We start from the raw sequence: 21,346 nt of genomic DNA on the forward strand, positions 1-21,346 counted from the left end.
ATCCAGCAAAGCTTTCATTTAGATTGGAAGGGCATATAAAGTGCTTTCAGATAAGGTCAAGTTAAATAGGTTCATCATCACCAAGCCCTTATTATATGAAATGTTAAAGGGACTTATCTAAGAAAAAGAAGATAAAAATATGAACAGTAAAATGACAACAAACTCACAACTATCAACAGATGAACCTAAAAGAAAAGAAAAACAATGAAAACAAAAACCAGGCAAACAATGAGAACAGGAACAAAATCAGAGACATGGGCATCAGGGACACATGGAGGGATTTCAGTGGAGAGGGGAAAGGGAGGAATAGGTGGGAAAAGGTACAGGGAAGAAGAAGCATTTAGCAGGCATAAAATAGACAGGCAGAAATTTAAAAAATGGTATAGGAAACTGAGGACTCAAAGAACTCATATATACAACCCATGGACATGAACTAAGGGGGGGATGCTGGAAAGTTAGGGAGGAAGGGTTGAGGGGGAATAAAGAGTGGAAAATTGGGAAAATTTTAATAGCATAATCAATAAAAAATACTTAAAAAAGAAACCTGAAACACTAATTTGAAAGAATACCTACACTCCTATATTCATGACAGTATTATTTATTATAGTGAAGATTTAGAAGCAGTACAAGTGCCCATGTTGTTTTGCCACAGCATGGAAGGCCCTGGAGAGCAGTGTGCTAAGTTAAATAATCCAGTCAAAGAAAGACAAATACCACCTGATTTCACCTACGTGTGGAATTTAATGAACAAAATAATCAAAATAGAAATAGACCCATAGATACAGAGAACAAAGTGACAGCTGTCGAGGGGAGGAGGGCTGAGGGCTCAGTTAAAAAGATGAAGAGATTAAATTTAAAAAAATTTATAGAGTCAGACAATAATATGGTGATTACCAGAGGGAAAGGGGCTAAAGGGGCTAGAGGAGGTGGAAGTTTGAAGAGGTTAAAGGAAGGATTAATGGTGATGGAAGGAGACTTGACTTTGGATGGCGAACACACAATACATTATATAGATGACGTATCACAAAATTGTAAAGCTGAAACTATGTATCCCAAATTTTCTATAAAAATTTTAAAAAATCAATTTGAAGGATAAAAATGAAAAGCACACAAACACATAGAGGCTAAACAACATGCTAGTAATCAACAAATGGGTTAACAATGAGATTATAGAAGAAATCAAAGGATAGCTTAAGATAAGTGAAAATAAAACAACCAAAAATCTGCGGGAAAGAGCAAACACAATACAGGACAACCTTGAGAAACAAGAAAAATTTCAAATAAAAAATTTGACAGTATGCCTAAAGAAAACTCGAAAAAGAACAAAACAAAGCCCAAAGGGAGTAGAATGAGAAAATAACAAATATCAGAGCTAAATATATGTTTAAAAAGTCTATAAAATTAAAAAATCAATAAAACTGAGCTGGTTCTTTGATTATATAAAAATTTAATAAACGTTTTACTAGACTTGTCAAGAAAACAAAGAGAGGACCTGAATATATACAATCAAAAATGAATAAGGGAGAAATCACAAGGGACATGACAAAAACACAAAAGATTATAAGAAACTACTACAATTAAATATCAGAAATGGATAAATTTCTAGAAGCATAAAATTTCCAAGACTGAATCAGAAAGAAACAGAAAATCTGGACAGATTGATGGTTATCAACAAAATTAAATTGGTATGAAAATACTCACACAAATGCCTTAGATGAGCTGGCTTCACAGGTGAATTTTCCCAATCATTCAAAGAAAAATTACCACCTACTGTTTTCAACTATTCCAAAGGAAAGCCAAGAGAATGGAAGGCTCTCAAGCTCATTTTATGAAGTCAGCATTACCTTGATTCCCAAACCAGATAGAGACTTTACAGAAAAAATTATAGGCCAGTATCTCTGTTGAACATTAATGCCTCTCAACAAAATATTAGCAACTGAATTCAGCAATACATTAAAAAGTATCATATACCATGATCAGGTGGAGTTTATTCCTGGGATGGAAGGTTGGTTCAGTATCTGCAAATCAATTAATGTGACAAAACAAAGTGAAGGATAAAAAAATAATATAATTATATCAATAAATGAAGAAGAAACATTTGACAAAATCCAGCACCCATTTATGATTAAAAAAACAAATTTTGTTTTGTTTAATAGAGAGACCATACTTCAACCTAATAAAGGATATATATGAGAAACCCACAGCTAACATCATAGTCATTGGTGTAAAGCTAAAAGTGTTTTGTTTTGTTTTTTAAATCCCGGACAAGAATGTTCAGCAGTGCATTCAGAATCTGGCCAGCAGTGAGGACCTGGTCCCTATGTGGCTGCTCCTGGTTCCTTTCTTAAATCAGAGCATGCTATTTAGTGTGCAAGTCTTAATATCAGTAAGAATGATTTCAGCCACCAAGTAATGAGAATACTTGAACAGAAAGTTTATTTAAGCATAAAACACATTAAAATTATTTGGTTGATTTGTAAAGGAGAAGGATTTGAGTCTGAGGGGAAGGGATGGGGTAGGGTTCTCAAGATCTGCAAACAATATACTCAGTGACCAAGCTGCCATGTCAAGGTTGAAGGACATGAGGGTAGGGAAGGAGTTCATCATAAAGAGAAGGGAGCAACACATGATATCATAGGTCAGACACTCCAAACTTCAAAAGCTTCCTGAGAGGGAGTGAAACTCCCAGCCATCGCTTCTCAGTGTTGTCCCACAGGTCCTCTCTTTGTAAAACTATGATCCAGAAACAGCACTGATTGACAGATTTCTCTGATCAGATTTCTAGTCAGACTTCTCTAACTAGATTTTTTTCCTTTACTAGTTATTTATATGAATCAAAATTTCTAGTGACAATGGTTTGAAATTTTAGGCAAGATATATACTTTCCACAACTGGCTTTAGAAGCACTGCTGTGTACTTTGAAAGAGGAGCATGGAATTTCACTCATTTCCAGATCTCTGACCATGTGAGGCAGGTGGCATCTGGTCCCTTTCAATTGGGCTTTGACTTAAGGGTTCACACCATTTATCCTACAGGGAATTGAAAAGTAAATTACAGTACTTTGTATAGTAAGTAACCTTGAGTTAATTATGAGGTCATGACTGAATTATACACAAAATGCCATAATGAAATCTGGGTCATGATGAGAAGGAGTGTCCAAACTTGAAGTTCAGTGGAAGAATTAGAGGCTGTGAATAGAAAGGAACATAATAAGTCCTGTGGTAAAACATACCTGCTTGATAAAGGTCAGATCTTTTTTCAGTTCTCAAGTAAGTAAAGGAAATTACATTGCCAAGATCCCACTTTATCCAAATGGCTGCAAAGAAGCAGAATTAACCCAACCTTTGGAAGACTCTCACTAGCTAACCCCAGTGGGCACCAGGGAAACCATGAGCTAAGGCTACTGCAGGAAATGTTGTTTTGTTGAATCAAACATCACAATTCCAACCACAGCCCAAGTAGACTTGGCAGCCATATTTAAGCCCAGTATTTGGTCTTAAGTAGTTGGATAACCTATTTTTTTTTTAAATCACCTACATCTTTTAGATAAAAGAGCAGGCACCCAAAGATTAAAAAAAAAAAAAAAAAAACAACAAATGGTACTAAAATTTCTTGGGAGTTTTCCTAATCTTCTTAATTTCTGGATTTTTATAGGTTAGCAGCTGAATGATTGGACCTCAGGTATGAATCCCTGCTCAGTGTGGAGGACTCCTGGTGCCCCGACACCTGTCTTGGATGGGAGGTGTGTGTCTACCTCTGCAGCTCTTGCCATCCTCCTGCAGAGTTCCTGTCACACAGCTACACAGAGGCCCATCTACCCGGCTTGTGCAAATCTGTTCACACCCTCCGTTGTCCTCACACCAGTCCAGCCCTAGAAAAGAGCAGCGAGTCAATGTAACTGTGGACAGTTAAACTCTTCAACTAATATTTAAGGGCAAGGCTTGAAAGAGAAGAGAGGAAAAAGAGAAGACTAATGTGACTGTGAGTTTTTGAGAGTCAAGAAAAAGATATCATTATGGAAGTAAACTGTCTTCTCAAACTAATATCTTCAACCTCTTCATTCACCAGGTTCACATTATAGGTGAAACACAGGCAAGAGTTTCCCCAAGGCTTCAAACCCACTGTTTTAATAATTATAGTGTGTTTATGAACATACATACTTTTTCTCCTAATAGGTCCCACTGAAATGATCTGTTCTTTAGGTTCTTTGGCATAATCTGTGGCAATCCTGGAATTTTGTGGGCAATTCTGAAAGACAGAACACCAGTGGGAAAATTTCACAAAATTAAGCTGACATCTTTTTTTAAACTTTGTTGTCACCTCCAAAGAAGCAGTGGTTCCAGCCTCCAGCTCTATCGCTGTTCACATTAGTTAGAACCATTGCCTTATTGATCATCCTTGGGACTCTAGACTTCACGTTGAAGAGAATTAAATATATTCTCCACACTAGGATTAGATTCAAAGAGGCTGCCTTCCTGTGAACCATCAGGCAACAATGCATGCAGCAGCATGTGTATATAGCTCTGACTATAATTCACATCTCAATTTTGCAAACATGGGTTAGGTAGAAAGCTTGAATGTTAAAAGTTAGGGACCAGTACAATAAAATCTTAGTGATATTAACTATATGTGGTGGGGATGTACCCCTGGCATGGAAGAGAGGATCAGTTTGTCACCTCATCCCACCAGCCCCTCCAGAGGCTCAGGCCCTGGTATGGCTCCAGATGAGCTATAGAACAATCCCTGTCCAAAGAACATCCTGAGCCCAGGAGTTTGCTTCCATAGTGGAGTGGAGCTTAGCACTGTTCACTTCAGATTAAGAGCCCTGTCTCCTTGAAACGCTAGTACAAAGTTCTCAAATGGGCCTCTTTTGCTTCCCAGGAGACAACTGGCAATGTCAGGAGACATTTTTGGGTGTTGCAACCTGGAGGGAGGCACAGTACTACTGGCATCTAGTGAGTAGAGTCCAGGGAAGCTGTTAAATGTCTTACAATGCACAGGACAGTCCCCACATAAAGAATGATTTGGTCCAAAATGTCAATAATCCCGAGGTTTGAGAAAACCTAATCTAGTGTTACACAAATGACAGATTGACATTTTAGAGATAGAAGAGTAAGTGGACATAATTCCACTATGTTCTCTCTCTTATTGTCCCATCAAAGATGACTGCTGCTTTTAAGCATCTGAGGAGGATTCCAATTCAGCCACTTCCAGGTGCTGTGAGACCTAGAGAACTCTACAGCCACACAGATCCTGGTGCTGGTAATTCCCATGCTCGGGAAGCCGGGGCAGCAAGAAAATACTGCTAAGCATTTACTTCTCACATTCTCACTTACTATTTTACAGGAGTACTTTTCTGAGTCACAGAGTGATACTGCGCAGTGAAGATGAACTTCATCATAATCCCCAATGAACTTGAAGACTGTGACGTGAAAGCGACAGGTCAGGGAGACACCATTCTCCTCGATGCCAATAGTGTTATCTTTAATGTTCTGACACCTATTCAGAAAAAAAATCTTTGCTTCTTACTTTCATATTTCATATAAAACCACTGTAAATGCTAAAAGGACTTTTGCATTTGAAAGTGACCTCTGGACTGTGTGGGTTTATCATTTATTACCACTCCCTTATATTTACATAGTTTATTTTTTAACTTTTTATATTATTGTTGACACTATTACAGATGTCCCCAATCTTCCCTCTAGTTTGTTTTAAAAGCATCAAACAGCACCTCCAATTAGTATACCCTGATTGCAACTAAAATCACAATGACTAAGGGGACGGAACTAAATTTCCCTAAGCTTCAGCTTTTCAATTTCAAGTTCTGTTCCCTCATAATGCTGTGTATTACTGATATCAATTTAACAAACACAAGAAGATTATTTCTGTGCTTTCTTCTGTTAATTATCAGTTTGGGGAGGATCCCATGATTCAAATCCTATGGGGAATCTTCCCACATGTTGAGCTAAGTGTGGGCTGGAGGAAAAAAGCAGTCAAGAATGAGCTGAAGAATTGTCTTGAAGTGACAGCCTCTTCTCTCAGCTCCTCCTCTTCCTGTGGCATTGAGCCAACAAGCAATGATAGCTACAGCCCTTCCAGGTACACATGTCTTGCCTCTACTACTTAGAGTTCCCCAAAAGTACCAATCTTTTATGCCCCAGAGTCTTTTCACATAATGCTCCCCCCTACTCGGAAGTCTTTCTGCAGTTCTTCACATGCATGACTCCTGCTCTTTCTCCAACACTGGTCTATGGCTCCTCTGCCTTTATAAATATTCCTTAGTCCTGCCCTGACCAGGCAGGAACAAGGGGTTTTACCTGGATTTGCCAACAGTATCCTGTTGGGCCCCTAGAGTGCAAGAATGAAACCATAACCCTCACTGTGTCCCCCTGTGAATCTCTGTTGAAGCGCATGTTAGTGAATGAATGAATTAGGCTGCCATGGTCAAGAGTGGCTTGTGAGAGCAAAGAAGTTCTTTCAAATGATAAAAATAAAAGGGTGACTCTTTTTCTTATGTTTCCTTCCCCTAGCCTACAGAATTAAATAGCTTAGTTAATAGGAAAATTATAAATTGAAATAATCCTCCAGCATTCCCACACATATTGTTTAGTAATTAGTCTGCAAGACAATAGTCTTCTAATGTTTTGAAACAAAACTCGCCAACAGTTTCTTGTCTTTGTTACTCATCTGAATAATCTAAATGGGCTCAAAGATTCTAAAATATTCACAGCCCTTGATCTTCAAGCCCTTCCTTCTTAACCAGACCCCCAAGTACCAGAGAGATTACTTGAGGTTTAGATAACAGATAAACATAGGACAGAAGGAAGGGACCCAAGGGAAGAGAGACAGTCTGCCTTAGTGTGAACAAACAAGGCAAACACTAGAATTCTTTGTCCATTTTCAGAGGAAAGATTGTCCTTTCCTCTGTGTGCGCACACACACAGAGGAAAGAGACATCACTTGCATGTGCCCAAGCTTCTGAGTCACTAATAGACACTGTTGCAGTCTATGCCTTCCACATAGCTGGAGAGGAACAATGACCCCTCAAAAATTTCGTGGTCCCATTTTGATGCTCATTTATTCAGCATTGAGCATCACTCTTCCTGCAAGTTCACTTGAAAAAAAAAAAAAAAAAAAAACAATACCCACATCTCTCCAAGGTCAAAAGGACTCATGAATTAAAATTCTCCCACATGAGAAAATCACTTTATGCTCAATAACAGCTTAATATGAAGACTTTCATTCAGACCCTGGAGAAAGCTGAGATTTATGAACATGCTCACTTCTCTCCTCTTGGGGTCAAGTCTATAACTACTATTTAAAAATGCTCAATGCCACAGCAACCTTCAAAGGAGGCGCAAGGCTATCACCTGGGTTTACCTTTGATAGTGGCCAGATCTTAGCCCTTTCATTTTGGGAAAGGGCTATGCAGGGGAAGGAAGACAAATTGAGAAAAGGAGAATTGTGATGTTAGCCTGAACACTAGGCCTACAAGATACAAAATAGTCACTAAGTCCTTCCCTTTGCCTCTGAAGAGGCTAAAAACCAATCAGAAAGTCAAATGCTTTAGTGAAATCTTTGCTGAAACATCCACAGTTTGCCTCAGCAACCCATGCCACAAGTCACACCTGGCCAGTCTGGAAGTCAGTGTGTCTTGAAACCTGAAGGATTCTTCCTCTTCTTGCTGGTTGGGTAGCCTTGGGTTAGCCGTATTTCTAACCTCTCTAAGGCTGTTTCATCTGCAAAAAGTGGCTATTTATTGCTTGTCTACCAGGAGCACAGTTTTTTTCTTTTGAGGAACCATTTCTAAGCTTAAAGCTAATTACAGTATACACAGCACTCAATTCCTGACTACCACACAGTGCCAATCCAAGACACACCTTGGCATATTGACTGTTTTAAGGTGAATGAGTTTGAGTCAATGGCAGAAGCAGTAAGCTCATCTTGACTTCCTCTCTGACCCTTTTCACCTGAAACATGTCATAAAACTTTCATGTGAAAGGTATTCCCCCATACCACAAGGAAAGGAGCATCCTTATCTCCAAAGACAAAGGGACTCAGAGAAGACCCTGAAAAAAGAGGCTTGGCAAGTTTCCCCAGTTCACTACAATCACATCATACTCTGACCTATCATACTGCTCTGTGAATGTCTACTCTTCATCTAACCTAGCATAAAATACTCAGCTTTAACCATTTCTTTAGGTCTTAATTTCCCTATGAAGGCTCCAGTGTCAGGTAAAACTTGTACTGAATAAACCTGGATGGTTTTCTTTTGTTACTCTGTCTCTATTTAAATTTCAGTCTCAGTTAAGAACCCTAAGAGAGTCGACGAGAACTTCATCCTCCTCAACACCAGGCAATTTCATGTTGCATCCCCTCCAAACAAAGGAGAAGATGTGATGAGAGAGAGGGGGGGGGAGGGAGAGAGAGAGAGAGAGAGAGAGAGGAAAGAGAGAGAGAAAGAGAGAGGAGAGGAGAGGGAGGGAGAGATAGAGAGGAGAGAGAGAGAGAGAAAGAGAGAGGAGAGGAGAGGAGAGGAGAGGAGAGGAGAGGAGAGGAGAGGAGAGGAGAGGAGAGGAGAGGAGAGGAGAGGAGAGGAGAGGGAGAGAGAGAGATATAAACCGTGCCCCTCCCCAGGAGTTCCTGAAACAGGGTCAGAGAAATGCTCGTTCCTTGTGGCTCCAACACTGTAAGAACTCAAGTCTGGGATTGCCAGTGTCTAACAAGGTTGACCAGAGACAGGAAGAAACAGAGACAAAGACAAGGGACAGCATCTGGCTCCCTGAATCCAATCATCTCTGAAGCTACTTCCATTTCTGTGATTTGTTTTTGTGATTGTTAATCCACCTTGTTTTTTGCATAAGCTATATTGAATGGTCTCTACCACATTTAACAGAAAAAATTTTGATCAGTCATCTGCTTTAAGAATTATTGTATTAGGGTTGATGAAAATGTTCTAAAATTAGATCACGGTGATAGTTTGCACTCCTCTTGTAAATTTATTAAAAATCACTATATTTATACTTAAAATAAGTAAATTTTATTTCATATAAATATGTATGCATAAAGCTGTTAAAAGAATATCATTGCTTGACACAACCAATGTTTTAAAAAATAAGATAATTATCATTATTGTTTGATTAGTAGTATTTTTCATTCATTCAATGGATTTTGTTTCCTAATCACTACATTTCAGAGAATATGCTAGGTGCTGGTCACTGAGTGGTGACTAAAAAGAAACTTTTTTTATTTTACAGGTTATTATTCTAATTATTTAAAAAATGTAATAGATGTCCTGGTCACCTTCAGTTATTCTCGTTACATTCTTTCATTTGTAGATGATCCACATTTCTCTCAAATTGAAATTTAAAGTAAGCAGGATAGAATCCTCTTTTTGATGACATTGAAGAGACATTTGTAGTTAATGCCATATGGACTTAGGGATCTACCTCAAAATTGCAGTGTGACTTTAAGCAAGTTGCTGCTCTCACTAAGCCTAAGCCTTCTCTTCTATAATATGAGGCTTTTAATATCTGCCTTAAAGGTTGTAATAAGAATTTGATAGTTTATAGATGCAAAATGCTGGCCTTGTAGGTAGTCAACAAATATTAGTTCCTATTCCCCCCTCTAAAAAATGATGTAGACTAACATTGCTCTAAAGGCTCTGAGCCTGTCCTTAATAAGAGGCTACGCACCCTTCTTCAATGATGAAGTAGCGAAGTTTATCATTGCTGTCACGGGAGGGTGTTGCATAGCATTTGTTCAGGGTCAGGATCAGATGCGTGGCATCAGCTCCAACCACAAAGACCCCTACATACAGCACATCTCGAGTTGTCAATACCACTTCACCCTGGCGATAAGGATGTTTGTAGGAGGCATTTTTGTAGAGTGCCATCTTGGTAGTGAAGCTGCCTTCTTGGGTTGGAACTGTCAGGTTAATGACACTAAAAGAGAAAAAATCATGAGGTGGAGTACCTCACACAATTATATTTATTCAATCACCTACCAGTTTTTAAGCTGAAAATGAAGAGGGAAGGCAAAATAGATAGTAGCAAAGTCTAAGGCTGCACTGTCCAAAATGGTACTTATTGGCCACAGGTGGCAATTTAAATTAAATTAAATTAAAAATTCAATTCCTCAGCAACTTGAACCACATTTCTAGTGCTCAGTAGCCATATATAGCAATTGTATTCAATAGTATGGATACAGAACATTATCATCATTATAGAAAGTTTTACTGAACAGTGCTAGTTTAAGGAAGAAAATAAGAAGCAGAAAATATGAATTATTTTTTCTTAGTGCTTCAAAGGTAAAAGCTGGCCATTTTAACCCTGCTCACCCTAACCCTAACTGCCAACACAAAGACACAGCAATGTGCATAGCCCATGTGGTCTCTACCTGAGCATAGGCTTCACAACAGAGTCCAAGGAGATCTTGATATCCAACTCATAAGCACATGAGAATTCCACATTGATTGTCCGGTCTCTGGTGATTATGTTGCCAGTATTGTTGGCGCTTTCTATCCAGATTGTGTTCTTATACATGATATGAGTGCCATTGGACTGCAGAGCAAAGGGAGGTCAGATATCATTAACTCTGGGAGTGAGGGTGTGGCTTGCATTTCAAATTCATGCCCTGAAAGTGGAGAAAAGGCTTCATTTCATACATACCTCAGATGCTAGTACAATCAGTATGGAGCCAGCCTCAGCATTTCCAAATTACAATAGATGTCAATGATACCCTTCAGTCTAATAACCTTGGATGCCCACAAAGGGTGACTTCATGAATTCTAAGTGTAGCCAGTTCCCAGGTACCTCAGGGAACCCAAGCAGGGAACAACAGGAAGGATGACCATCACAAGTTAATACAGTCTCCTTTTTATATTAAAAGATTTATGTATGTATGTATGTACTTATTTATTTTTAGAGTGAGAGGAAAGGAGGAATAAAGAGAGGCAGAGAAACATGTGCAAGAGAAACAGATTGGTTGCCTCTTGCATGCCCTGACCAGGGACCTGGCCTGCAACCCAGGCATGTACCCTGACCAAGAATTGAATTGGCAACCTTTCAGTCTACTGAAAAGGTGCTCAATCCACTGAGCCATGAGAGCCAAGGCTACAAGTCTTCTTGTTAATTCTTAATATTCTTAATTCAAAATCTGTCCTCCAACAAATATTTTATGAGATGTGGCCACAAACACCTTTTTACTCCTCTTACTGCCTAATATAAGTGTTAATAAAAACAGTTATGAGACACATACACACACACACACATACACACACACCAGGAAGGAACAGGAAGAAGAAAAGAAGCCAGAGCCTTTGTTAGCCTATAAATTAGATAATCTGACACCAAAAGTTGGGACCTTGCTGTATTTTTCTTAAACAATATCTGGGGCACCCTTACCTCCTGAAATAGCTAAATCCAGCTGTATTTACATGGAAGAACAATAAGTGTAAGAGAGATAACAAACTTTGTGAACATGCCCAGCAAAGGGTGGCAGCAGATAGAGTAAACCAAGGAAAGAAGTTTGTCACCTGCTGTGCTCTCTCTATTCAGTCAATCACTTAGCACTAAATAATCATTCACCTTGATGTCTTCCATTTTGTACATACCTTTTGCTGTTTTCCACGGAGGATATTTCTAACTGGATCATCATGAAGTTGGCTTTAAGGACAATCAATGTGCAAACACCCTGACAGTTACTACCTTTGCCAGGTGCTCTTTCCAGCTTCAGTTTCTCACCTGTACAATGTTTCCACAATTCCCTTTGGTGTTGTTGATCTGAAAGGAGATAAAATCTTCCCCTTCTATGCCAGTGCATTGTCTGTCATTGATCCTCACACCCTCTCTTTCAAATCCAAGCTGGAAGAGCTTGCACTTAGATATGGACACTTCCATCTGGGATGCCTTGCAGGTCACCTCAGCATCGATAATGTCATGTGAGTCTGTGGGAAACAGTGATTATGAAAGTCACGTGAGTGAGAGCTGTTTTTGCTGCAGAGATCAAGCTGAGGCACCCATTACAGTTGTCTTTAGAAAAAGCTAATAACCTGCACGAAGGCTGTGGCATTTCTAACTAAGCTTTGATCAAACCAAATGAGGATGTGAATTCATTCAAAGCAATAACTGGGGCATTGTAGAGCCTTTTGTAAAGATGAAAATACTAATAAAGTGTCTTTTCTTTACAAACCCAGGAGTTTTCTTGTAGTTTGGTGGTAGCTACTTTTCTGTAAGCTACATATTGCATCTGGCTCATTGTGACTTATCTCAGAAACCTGCCCCAGGTGAGAGTAATACTGGCTAAGCCACCCAAAGCCCCAGTCTGTTCCCAGGTGAGCACTAAGACCTCTTGTTTTTTGACACAGTGACATAACAATTGGCATTTTCTGTGAGTACATGAACACAAGCTATATAAACAGAGAGGCATGTTCATCTGCTTAGGGGAAACACTCGAACACCATAGGCTGTCTTCTCCTATCGAGCTTTCTGGTCAATCAGGCTTTCACTGTCTAATAATGTTAAATTCAGCATATACTATCTGAGTTCCTTGGTTCAGGAGAGGGCGAGGAACTGGGAGGCAAAGCAACCCCCTACATGACACCATGGGAATGTTCCCACTGTAAGAGGATGGTGGTTGGAAAAAGGACCTGGAGTCCTAGTGGGTTACGGTTTGCTTCAAATATTTTAGTTGTTTCTTTGGGACCCACCTAAAATGGGCCAGATAAAGCTGGCTTTAAACAAGCCTTTTTTTCCCCCTAAACAAATTGTTGTTCTACAGATTATCCTTATTTATTTATTTATTTATTTATTTAAAGTCTATTTTCTTGATTATGCTGTTACAGTTTTCACAGTTTTTTCCCTTTGCCCTCCTCCAGGTACCCTTCTTCCCTCCAGCAATCCTTCCTCCCTTAAGTTCATGTCCATGGGTCATGCATATTCTGGTAAGTTCTTTGGCTTCTCCATTTCCTACACTATTCTTAACATGTCCCTGTCTATTTAGTGCCTACCAATTATGAATTATGCTTCTTGATCTCTGCACAATTTCCCCCATTCTCCTTCTTCCCCCTCCCAGCTGAAAACCCTCCAAATGATCCTCATATCTATGATTCTGTTCCTGTTCTGGTTGTTTGCTTAGTTAGTTTTTGTTTTTATTTTTTTTATGATTTTTAAGATTTTATTTATTGTAAATTTTGAAGAGAGAGGGGAAGGGAGAGAGAAAGAGGAGAGAAACATCAATATGTGGTTGCCTCTCACTCGCCTACTATTAGGGACCTGGCCTACAACCCAGGCATGTGCCTTTGACTGGGAATCAAACCAGCCACCCTTTGATTTGCAGGACGGCACTCAACCACTGAGTCACACCAGCCAGGGCTGTTGTTATTTTTTAGATTCAGCTGTTGATAGTTGTGAGTTTGTTGTCATTTTAATGTTAATAGTTTTGATATTCTTCTTTTTCTTAAATAACCACCTTTAACATTTCATGTAATAAGGGCTTGGTGAGGATGAACTCCTTTAGCTTTACCTTATCTGGGAAGCACTTTATCTGCCCTTGCATTCTAAATGACAGCTTTGCTGGATGGAGTCATCTTGGTTGTAAGTCCTTGCTTTTCATCACTGTGAATATGTCTTGCTAGCCCCTTCTTGCTTGAAATGTTTCTTTTGAGAAATCAGCTGAGAATCTTATGGGCACTCCTTTGTAGATAACTGTCTGCTTTTCTTTTGCTGCATTTCAGATTCTCTCTTTATCTTTAACCCTTAGTATTTTAATTGTGATGTGTCTTGCTGTGGTCCTCTTTGGGCCCATCTTGTTTGGGACTCTCTGTGCTTCCTGGACTTGCATGCCCATTTCCTTCACCAAATTAGGGAAGTTTTCTTTTGTTATTTTTTCAAATAGATTTCCAATTCCTTGCTCTTTCTCTTCTCCTGGCACTCCTATGATGCAAATGTTGGACCTCTTGAAGCTGTCCCAGAGGCTGCTTACACTACCCTTATTTTTTGGATTCTTTTTTCTTCTTGTTCTGATTGGCTGGTTTTTGTCTCTTTATGTTCCAAATCATTGACTTAATTCTCAGGTTTATGCAGTCTACTGTTGTCTCCCTGTACATTGTTTTTTATTTCAATTAGTGTATCCCATGTTTCTGACTAGATCCTTTTTATGCTGCTGAGGTCCTCACTAAGTTTCTTAAGCATCCCTATAACCATTGTTTTGAACTCTGCATCTGATAGATTGCTTATCTCCATTTTGTTTAGCTTTTTTTTTTCTGGAGTTTTGATCTGTTGTTTGATTTGGGCCCTGTTTCTTTGTCTCCTCCTTTTGCAGTCTCCCTGTGTTTGTGTCTATGTATTAGATAGAGCTGCTTTGACTCTGTGTCTTGGTAGTGTGGCCAAATGTAGTAGGTGTCCTATGGGGTCCAGTGGCACAGTCTCCGCATATCACTGAAGCTAGGTACTTGAGCTGTGCCCTCTGTGTGGGCTGAGTACACCCTTCTCTTGCAGTTGAAACCTGCTTGCTGTTGGCTGGTCAGTGGGAGGGGTTTACCTAGGGTAGTCAGCTGCTGGCACTGGCTGTGACCACTGACCACCAACCTCTGCCCTCCATGGAGGATCAGCTGTGCAGGGTCAAGGTGATGGTGCTCTGATGTGGTCTCCAGTTTTCCCCTGGGTGTGTAGGCTCTGGGATTTTCCAGATGGTACAGGCTAAGGTCAGCTCCCACCTATGTTCTGTCTGAGACCACCCTTCTTGAGCTATCAAGCAATATGAGAAAGCTGCTACTTGTTCTGGGCTGGGAAATACCCAAGTGAACCCAAGCTATGAAACTAATTTGGTTGTTGCTAGTGCCTGGTCTGGAGCTTACTGAGGCCAACTGTTGCTTGTGTGATAGGTTTTAGAAGTTATGAAGCAGCCATTCATGTGAAAAAGCAGCTTGGGTGAACCTGTAAATTAGGTGGGGCAGAGTTTCTGAGGATCTCTAAGGTGAGTAAAATGATGTTAGGTTGATGGAGTCTCAGATATGGCACCACCTCCTGGCTCCATGGCTCTGTAGGGGGTGGGGAGGTGCTTAGAAAATGGACAATATCCTCTGCTTGCCCTGATGCCAGACACTTCAGCCTCTCCCAGTATGCCACTGGTGCCCTTTAAGCTGTCACCCCAGCACTGGAACTCAGAGTGAGTCTGAGTAGGTGAGTCCTTGTGTGGGTTCTTTAATAGGCACTATTTGTGGCTCCAGCAGTTTCTTCCATCAACTCAATCCCCACTGGATTTTGCAGCCAGAAGTTATAGGGACTTACCTTCCTGGCACCGGATCTCTGGGCTGAGGGGTCTGGTGTGGGGCTGGGTCTGTACACTCCTCAGATACCCATCCTGAATTTTTATTCACCACATGTCAGTGAAAGACAAGCCGTTCCTCATCTGAGCCCCTCCTACCAGTCTCAACTGATGTAGTTTCTTTAATTCCATAGTTGTCAGACTTCCATTCAACTCGATTTCTGATGGTTCTAAGTGATGGTTGTTCTATATTTTAGTTGTAATTTTGATATGGTTGTATGAAGAGGTGAGCGATGTCTGCCTACGTTGCCATCTTCTATCCTCTTTTAAATACTACATTTTCCTTTAAATAAATATGCCAGTTGTGCTAAGCACCTTACATGTATTTTCTCATTTACTTCTCACAGTACTCCTATGAAGTCAATATTATTCTCACCTTCATTTTACTAAAAATTGGGTCCTTGCTATTATTGCCCCATTTCACAGAAAACTTAGGCTTAACTATATTAAATCATTTTCCCAAGATAAACAGCTAATAAATGGTAGATTCTATTTTATTTTATTTTTGATTTAATCTTTATTATATATTTTTTCCATTACCATTTAGTCCCCATATAATCCCCTCCCCACTGCAATCACCACACTGTCATCTGTGTCCATGAGTCTTTTATCCTTTTCGCTCAATCCCTCCTCCCCCTAACCTCCTCCGTTAGCTGTTATCCTGCTCTCTATCTATGAGTCTCTGTTTTGCTTGTTAGTTCAGTCCATTCATTAGATTCAACATATGTGTGAAATCATATGGTATCTGTCTTTCTCTGACTGGCTTATTTCACTAACCATACTGGTTAGTATGGTCCATTCTCCAGGTCCATTCATACTGTTGCACAGGGTAAGATTTTCTTCTTTTTTTTATGGATGAGTAGAATTCCATCGTGTAAATTTCCTTTAGTTCTTTTATCATTCATCTATTGATGGATACTCGGGCTACTTCCATATCTTGGCAATTGTAAAAATGGCTGCAATGAACATAGGGGTGCTTATGTTTTTATTTTTTTAATTAGTGTTTTGGGTTCCTACAGATATAATCCCAAAGGTGGGGTTGCTTGGTCAAAAGACTGATCCATTTTTAATTTTTTTAGGAGGTATCTCCATACTGCCTTCCACAGTGGCTGCATCAATCTTCATTCCCACCAACAGTGCAAAAGGATCCCACTTTCCCCACATGGTTGCCAGCACTTGTTGTTTTTTGATTATTGATGATAGCCATTCTGACAGATGTGAGATGGTATCTCATTGTAGTTTGAATTTGCATTTCTCTGGTGATTAGTGACATTGACTTTCTTTTCATATGTCTACTGGCTATCTGTATTATCTCTTTGGAGAAGTTCTATTCATGTCCTTTGTCAATTTTTTTAATTGGATTAAAAAATAAATTGGATTTTAAAAATTGGATTTTTAAAATTGGTACTGAGTTTTGTAAATACTTCATAAATTTTGAATATTAACTCCTTATTGGATGTATCAGCAAATATTGCTCCCATTTTGTGGGTTGTCTTTTTATTTTGTTGATGACTTCCTTTGCTGCACAAAAACTTTGTAGTTTCATGTGGTCCCACTTGTTTATTTTTTCTTTTATTTCCTTTTCCTAGGGAGATATACCTCATAAAAAATTTCCATGAGCACTGTCTGAGGTTTTGCAACCTCTATTTTCTTCTAGGATTTTTATGATTTCTGCTCTAATATTTAAGTCTTTGATCCATTTTGATTAATTCTTCTGTGTGGTTTAAGAAGGTGGTCTAGTTTCATTTTTCTGCACATATTCGTCCAATTTTCCAAACACCATTTATTGAATAAACTATCTTTAGCTCACTGTATGTGCTTGCTTCATCTGTTGAATATTAACTGATTATAAAAGTGTGGGTTTATTTCTGGGCTCTCTGTTCTTCTCCATTGATCTATGTGTCTGCTTTTATGCCAGTACCAGGCTGTTTTGATTACTATGGCTTTATAGAATAGCTTCATATGAGTTAACGTGATTCCTCTAACTTTGTTCTTCATTCTCAGGATTGCTATTGCTATGCAAGACCTTTTGTGGTTCAACATCAATTTTTGAAATATTTGTTTTAGTTCTGTGAAATATGTCATTAGAATCTTGATAGGAATTGCATTGAATCTATAAATTGCTTTGGGTAGTGTCGGCATTTTAATGATGTTAATTATTCCTATCTATGAACATGGTATGTGCTCCCCCTTATTTGTATTTTCTTCAATTTATTTCATGAGTGTCTTATAATTTTCTGAGTACAGGTCTTTAACATCAATGGTTAGGTTTATTCCTAAGGATTTTATTCTTTTTGAAGTGATCGTGAATGGGATTGTTTTCTTAATTTCCCTTTCTGTTAGTTCCTTATTGGCATATAAAAAGGCAACTAAATTCTGGATATTAGGTTTGTGTTCCTGCTACTATGCTGAATTCAATTTTTCAGTTCTAGTAGCTTCTTGGTGGGATCTTTGAGGTTCTCTATGTACATCATCATGTCATCTGCAAATAAAGGCAGTTTTACTTCTTCCTGTCCAATTTGGATGCCTTTTATTTCTTCCTCTTGTCTGATTGCTATGGCTAGGGCTTCTAGTACTATGCTGAATAAGAGGTAAGAGTGGACATCCCTGTCTCATTCCTGATCTCAAGGGGAACACTTGTAGCTTTTGCTCATTAAGTATGATGCTGGCAGTGAGTTTGTGATATATGGTCTTTATTATGTTTAGGCATGTTCCCTCTATTCCCACTTTGCTGAGAGTTTTTATTATAAATGGGTGCTGATTTTACCAAAAGCTTTTTCTGCATCTATTGACATGATTATGTGGTTTTTTATCCTGTGCTTTGTGTATGTGGTAAATTTATAGATTTGCAAATGTTGTGCCAACCTTGCATTCCCAGAATAAATCCCAGTCAGTCATGGTGTATGATCTTTTTGATGCATTACTGTATTCAGTTTGCTAATATTTTGGTGAGGATTTCAGCATCTATATCCATCAGGGATATTGGCCTATAATTTTCTCTCTTTGTAGTGTCTGTATCTGGTTTTGGAATTAGGATAATGCTGGCCTTGTAAAACGAATTTGGGAGCCTTCCCCCTCTTGTATTTTATGAAAGAGTTTGAGAAGGAGAGGTGCTAGTTTTCCTTGGAATGTTTGGTGAAATTCACCTGTGGAGGCATCCAGTCCAGGGCTTTTTTTTTTTTTGCTCAGAGTTTTTTGATTATTGTTTCAATTTCATCAGGTGTAATCTGTCTATTCAGATTCTCTGATTTTTCCTGAGTTACTTTTGCAAGATTGTATATTTCCAGAAATTAATCCATTTCATCCAGGTTGTCCAGCTTGTCAGCATATAATCGTTCAAAATATTTTCTTGCAATCCTTTGTATTTCTCTGGTGTCAGTTGTTATTTCTCCTCTTTCTTTACTGATTTTATTTATTTGGGTCCTTTCTCTTTTTTTCTTGATGAATCTGGAGAATGTTTGTCGATCTTATTTATCTTTTCAAGGAATCATCCCTTGGATTCATTGATCTTTTGTATCATTTTTTTAAAGACAGTATTTTGGTTATTTCTGCTCTGATCTTTATTATTTACTTCCTTCTACTCACTTTGGGCTTTGTTTGTTGTTCTTCTTCAGGTTCCTTTAAGTGTAAAATTAGATAATTTATTTGAGGTTTTTTCTGGTTCCTTGAGATAGGCCTGTAATGCTATGAATTTCCCTCTTAGGATTGCTTTCCCAGTGTGCCACAGATTTTGGATTGTTGTGTCATCATTTTCATTTGTTTCAAGGTATCCTTTGATTTCTTCTTTGAGCTCATTGTTAACCCATTCATTGTTTATTAACTTATTATTTAACTTCCATGTCTTTGTGTGTTTTTCAGTGTTCTTCTTGTGATTGATTTTTTGTTTCATAGCATTGACAGAGAAAATGCTTGATATGATTTCAATCTTCTTAAATTTATTGAGACTTGTTTTTTTTTGTCCTAACATGTGGTCTATCCTATAAAACATTCCAAGTGCACCTGAAAATTATGAACATTTTGCTGCTTTGGGGTGAAATGTTCTGAAGAGATCAATGAAGTCCATTTGGCCTAATGTATTGTTTAAGGTTCTGTCTTGTTGATTTTCTGTCTGAAAGTTCTAACCATTGAAGTCAATAGACAGTTAAAATCCCCAACTATGACTATATTTTTGTTGATCTCTCCTTTTATGTCCATCAAGATGTGCCTTACATATTTAGGTGCAATTATGTTGGGTGTGTAAATATTAACTAAGGATATATCCTCTTGTTAGATTGTTCCCTTTATCATTATGCAGTGTCTTTCTGTATTTCTCAGTATAGCCTTGGTTTTAAAGTCTGTTTTGTTGGATATAAGTACTGCTACCCCAGCTTTTTTTTTCTTTTCCAATTTCATGAAATATCTTTTTGCCAGCCCTTTACTTTTAGTCTGTGTGTACCTTTCAGTCAGAGATGGGTCTTTGGGTGGAAGCATATATATGGGTCTTGTTTTCTTATTCATTCAGCTATCTTCTATCTTTTGGCCTTAGCATTTCAGCCATTTACATCTAAGGTGTTTCGAGATGGATAAGTATGTCATACCATTTTATTGTTAGATCGTTTTCTTCTGTAGTCGTTGTCTTCTTCTTCTTCTTCTTCTTCTTCTTCTTCTTCTTCTTCTCCTTCTCCTTCTTCTTTCTTCTCCTCCTTCTCCTCCTCTTTCTTTTTCAAGTGAATACCCTTTAATATGTGTTGCAGTACTGGTTTGGTGTTAACAAACTTCTTTAGTTTTTTCTTGCCTGGGAAACTCCTTATTTCTCTTTCAATTTTGAACAATAGCCTTTTTGGGTTAAGTAGCCTTGGTTTTAAGTTCTTGCTTTTCATAACCTTTGAATATTTCATGCCATTCCCTTCTTGTCTGAAATGTTTTTGTTGAGGAATCAGATGACAATATAATTGGTGCATCCTTCTAGGTAACTCTCTGCTTTTCTGTTGCAGCTTTTAGGATTCTTTCCTTGTCTTTAAGCCTAGTCATTTTAATTATGATGTGTCTCAGTGTAGACCTCTTCGGTTCCAACTTGTTTGGGGCTTTCTGACCTGCCTGGACTTGTGTGTCTTTTTCATTCAGCAGATTAGGGAAGTATTTGGTCATTATTTCTTCAAAAAGTTCTTGATCCCTTGACCACTCTCTTCTCTTTCTACTCTCATTATATAGATGTTACCCTTCATGTTTTCCAAAATGTTTCTTAAGCTCTCCCCATTTATTTAAAATTCTTTTTGCTTTTAGCTGCTCTGCTCCACCTGGGCATTTTTTTTTCTACCTTGTATTCCAAAACACTGATTCAATGCTCTTCTTCATCTAACGTACTGGTCATTCCTTCTAGTGTATTATTTATTTCAAATATTGCATTCTTGTGACTGGTCCTTTTTTGTGGTTCTATGTCTTTTTTCATGCTGTCGAGTATCCTTATAATCATTACTCTAAGGTTCTGATAAATACTTTGTCTGCATTTCATCTGGCTTTTCTGGAGAATTCAGTTGTTCTTTCATCTGAGGTGTGTTTCTTTGTTCTCCATTTTGGCTGCTTTGTATTTTCAACCTTAACTGCTAAACTCTTCAGTCATTAAGCCGATCAGTTGTTGATCTAATCAAGCTATAATCAGCAGCCTGGCTTAAGCACCACAGGGAGTGGGGGTGGGCAGAGTAATTCCTATGGTCAGGGCTATTGCTTCCTCTCAGGTTGATGCCATCCAGAGAGGAGTGCTCTGCCTAAGAGTGATGGCTCCTGCAGTATGGGGAATGACTCAACACATGGATCCTGGTGGCTAACACTTTAGTTCTCTCTCTAACCCACCAACCCCAGGCTCTCTCAAGTATCTCCAGTCTACTTTCCTCTCCCTCTGCCAGAGGGCAGGGTAAGTGGCTGCAAATGAAATTTTGTTCTTTGGCCTTTTAAGGGACTCTCTGACTCACCATCCATCTCTCTCTGACAGTCAAAAACCCTGCTGCCTTTCACAGGTGGATGTTAACCTGGGTTCCTTTCT

At 38.7% G+C, this 21,346-nt stretch overlaps 1 protein-coding gene across 1 annotated transcript in view; it reads right to left on the reverse strand.

Annotated features, from left to right (window-relative positions):
* Positions 1–2,445: 2,445 nt before the first annotated feature.
* TECTA (tectorin alpha) overlaps positions 2,446–21,346 on the reverse strand; it is a 130,946-nt gene continuing 112,045 nt past the window's right edge. The window contains exons 17-23 of the mRNA XM_036014145.1: positions 11,745–11,947; positions 10,399–10,562; positions 9,696–9,944; positions 5,337–5,499; positions 4,161–4,248; positions 3,755–3,871; positions 2,446–3,188 (exon numbers count right to left, since the gene is read on the reverse strand). Of these exons, the coding sequence (XP_035870038.1) occupies positions 3,088–3,188; positions 3,755–3,871; positions 4,161–4,248; positions 5,337–5,499; positions 9,696–9,944; positions 10,399–10,562; positions 11,745–11,947 (1,085 nt within the window). The 3' untranslated portion in view covers positions 2,446–3,087. The remainder of the gene's footprint in view (positions 3,189–3,754; positions 3,872–4,160; positions 4,249–5,336; positions 5,500–9,695; positions 9,945–10,398; positions 10,563–11,744; positions 11,948–21,346) is intronic.

This window comes from Phyllostomus discolor, chromosome 13 (assembly GCF_004126475.2).
Source record: "Phyllostomus discolor isolate MPI-MPIP mPhyDis1 chromosome 13, mPhyDis1.pri.v3, whole genome shotgun sequence".
NCBI classification, from domain to species: Eukaryota; Metazoa; Chordata; class Mammalia; order Chiroptera; family Phyllostomidae; genus Phyllostomus; species Phyllostomus discolor.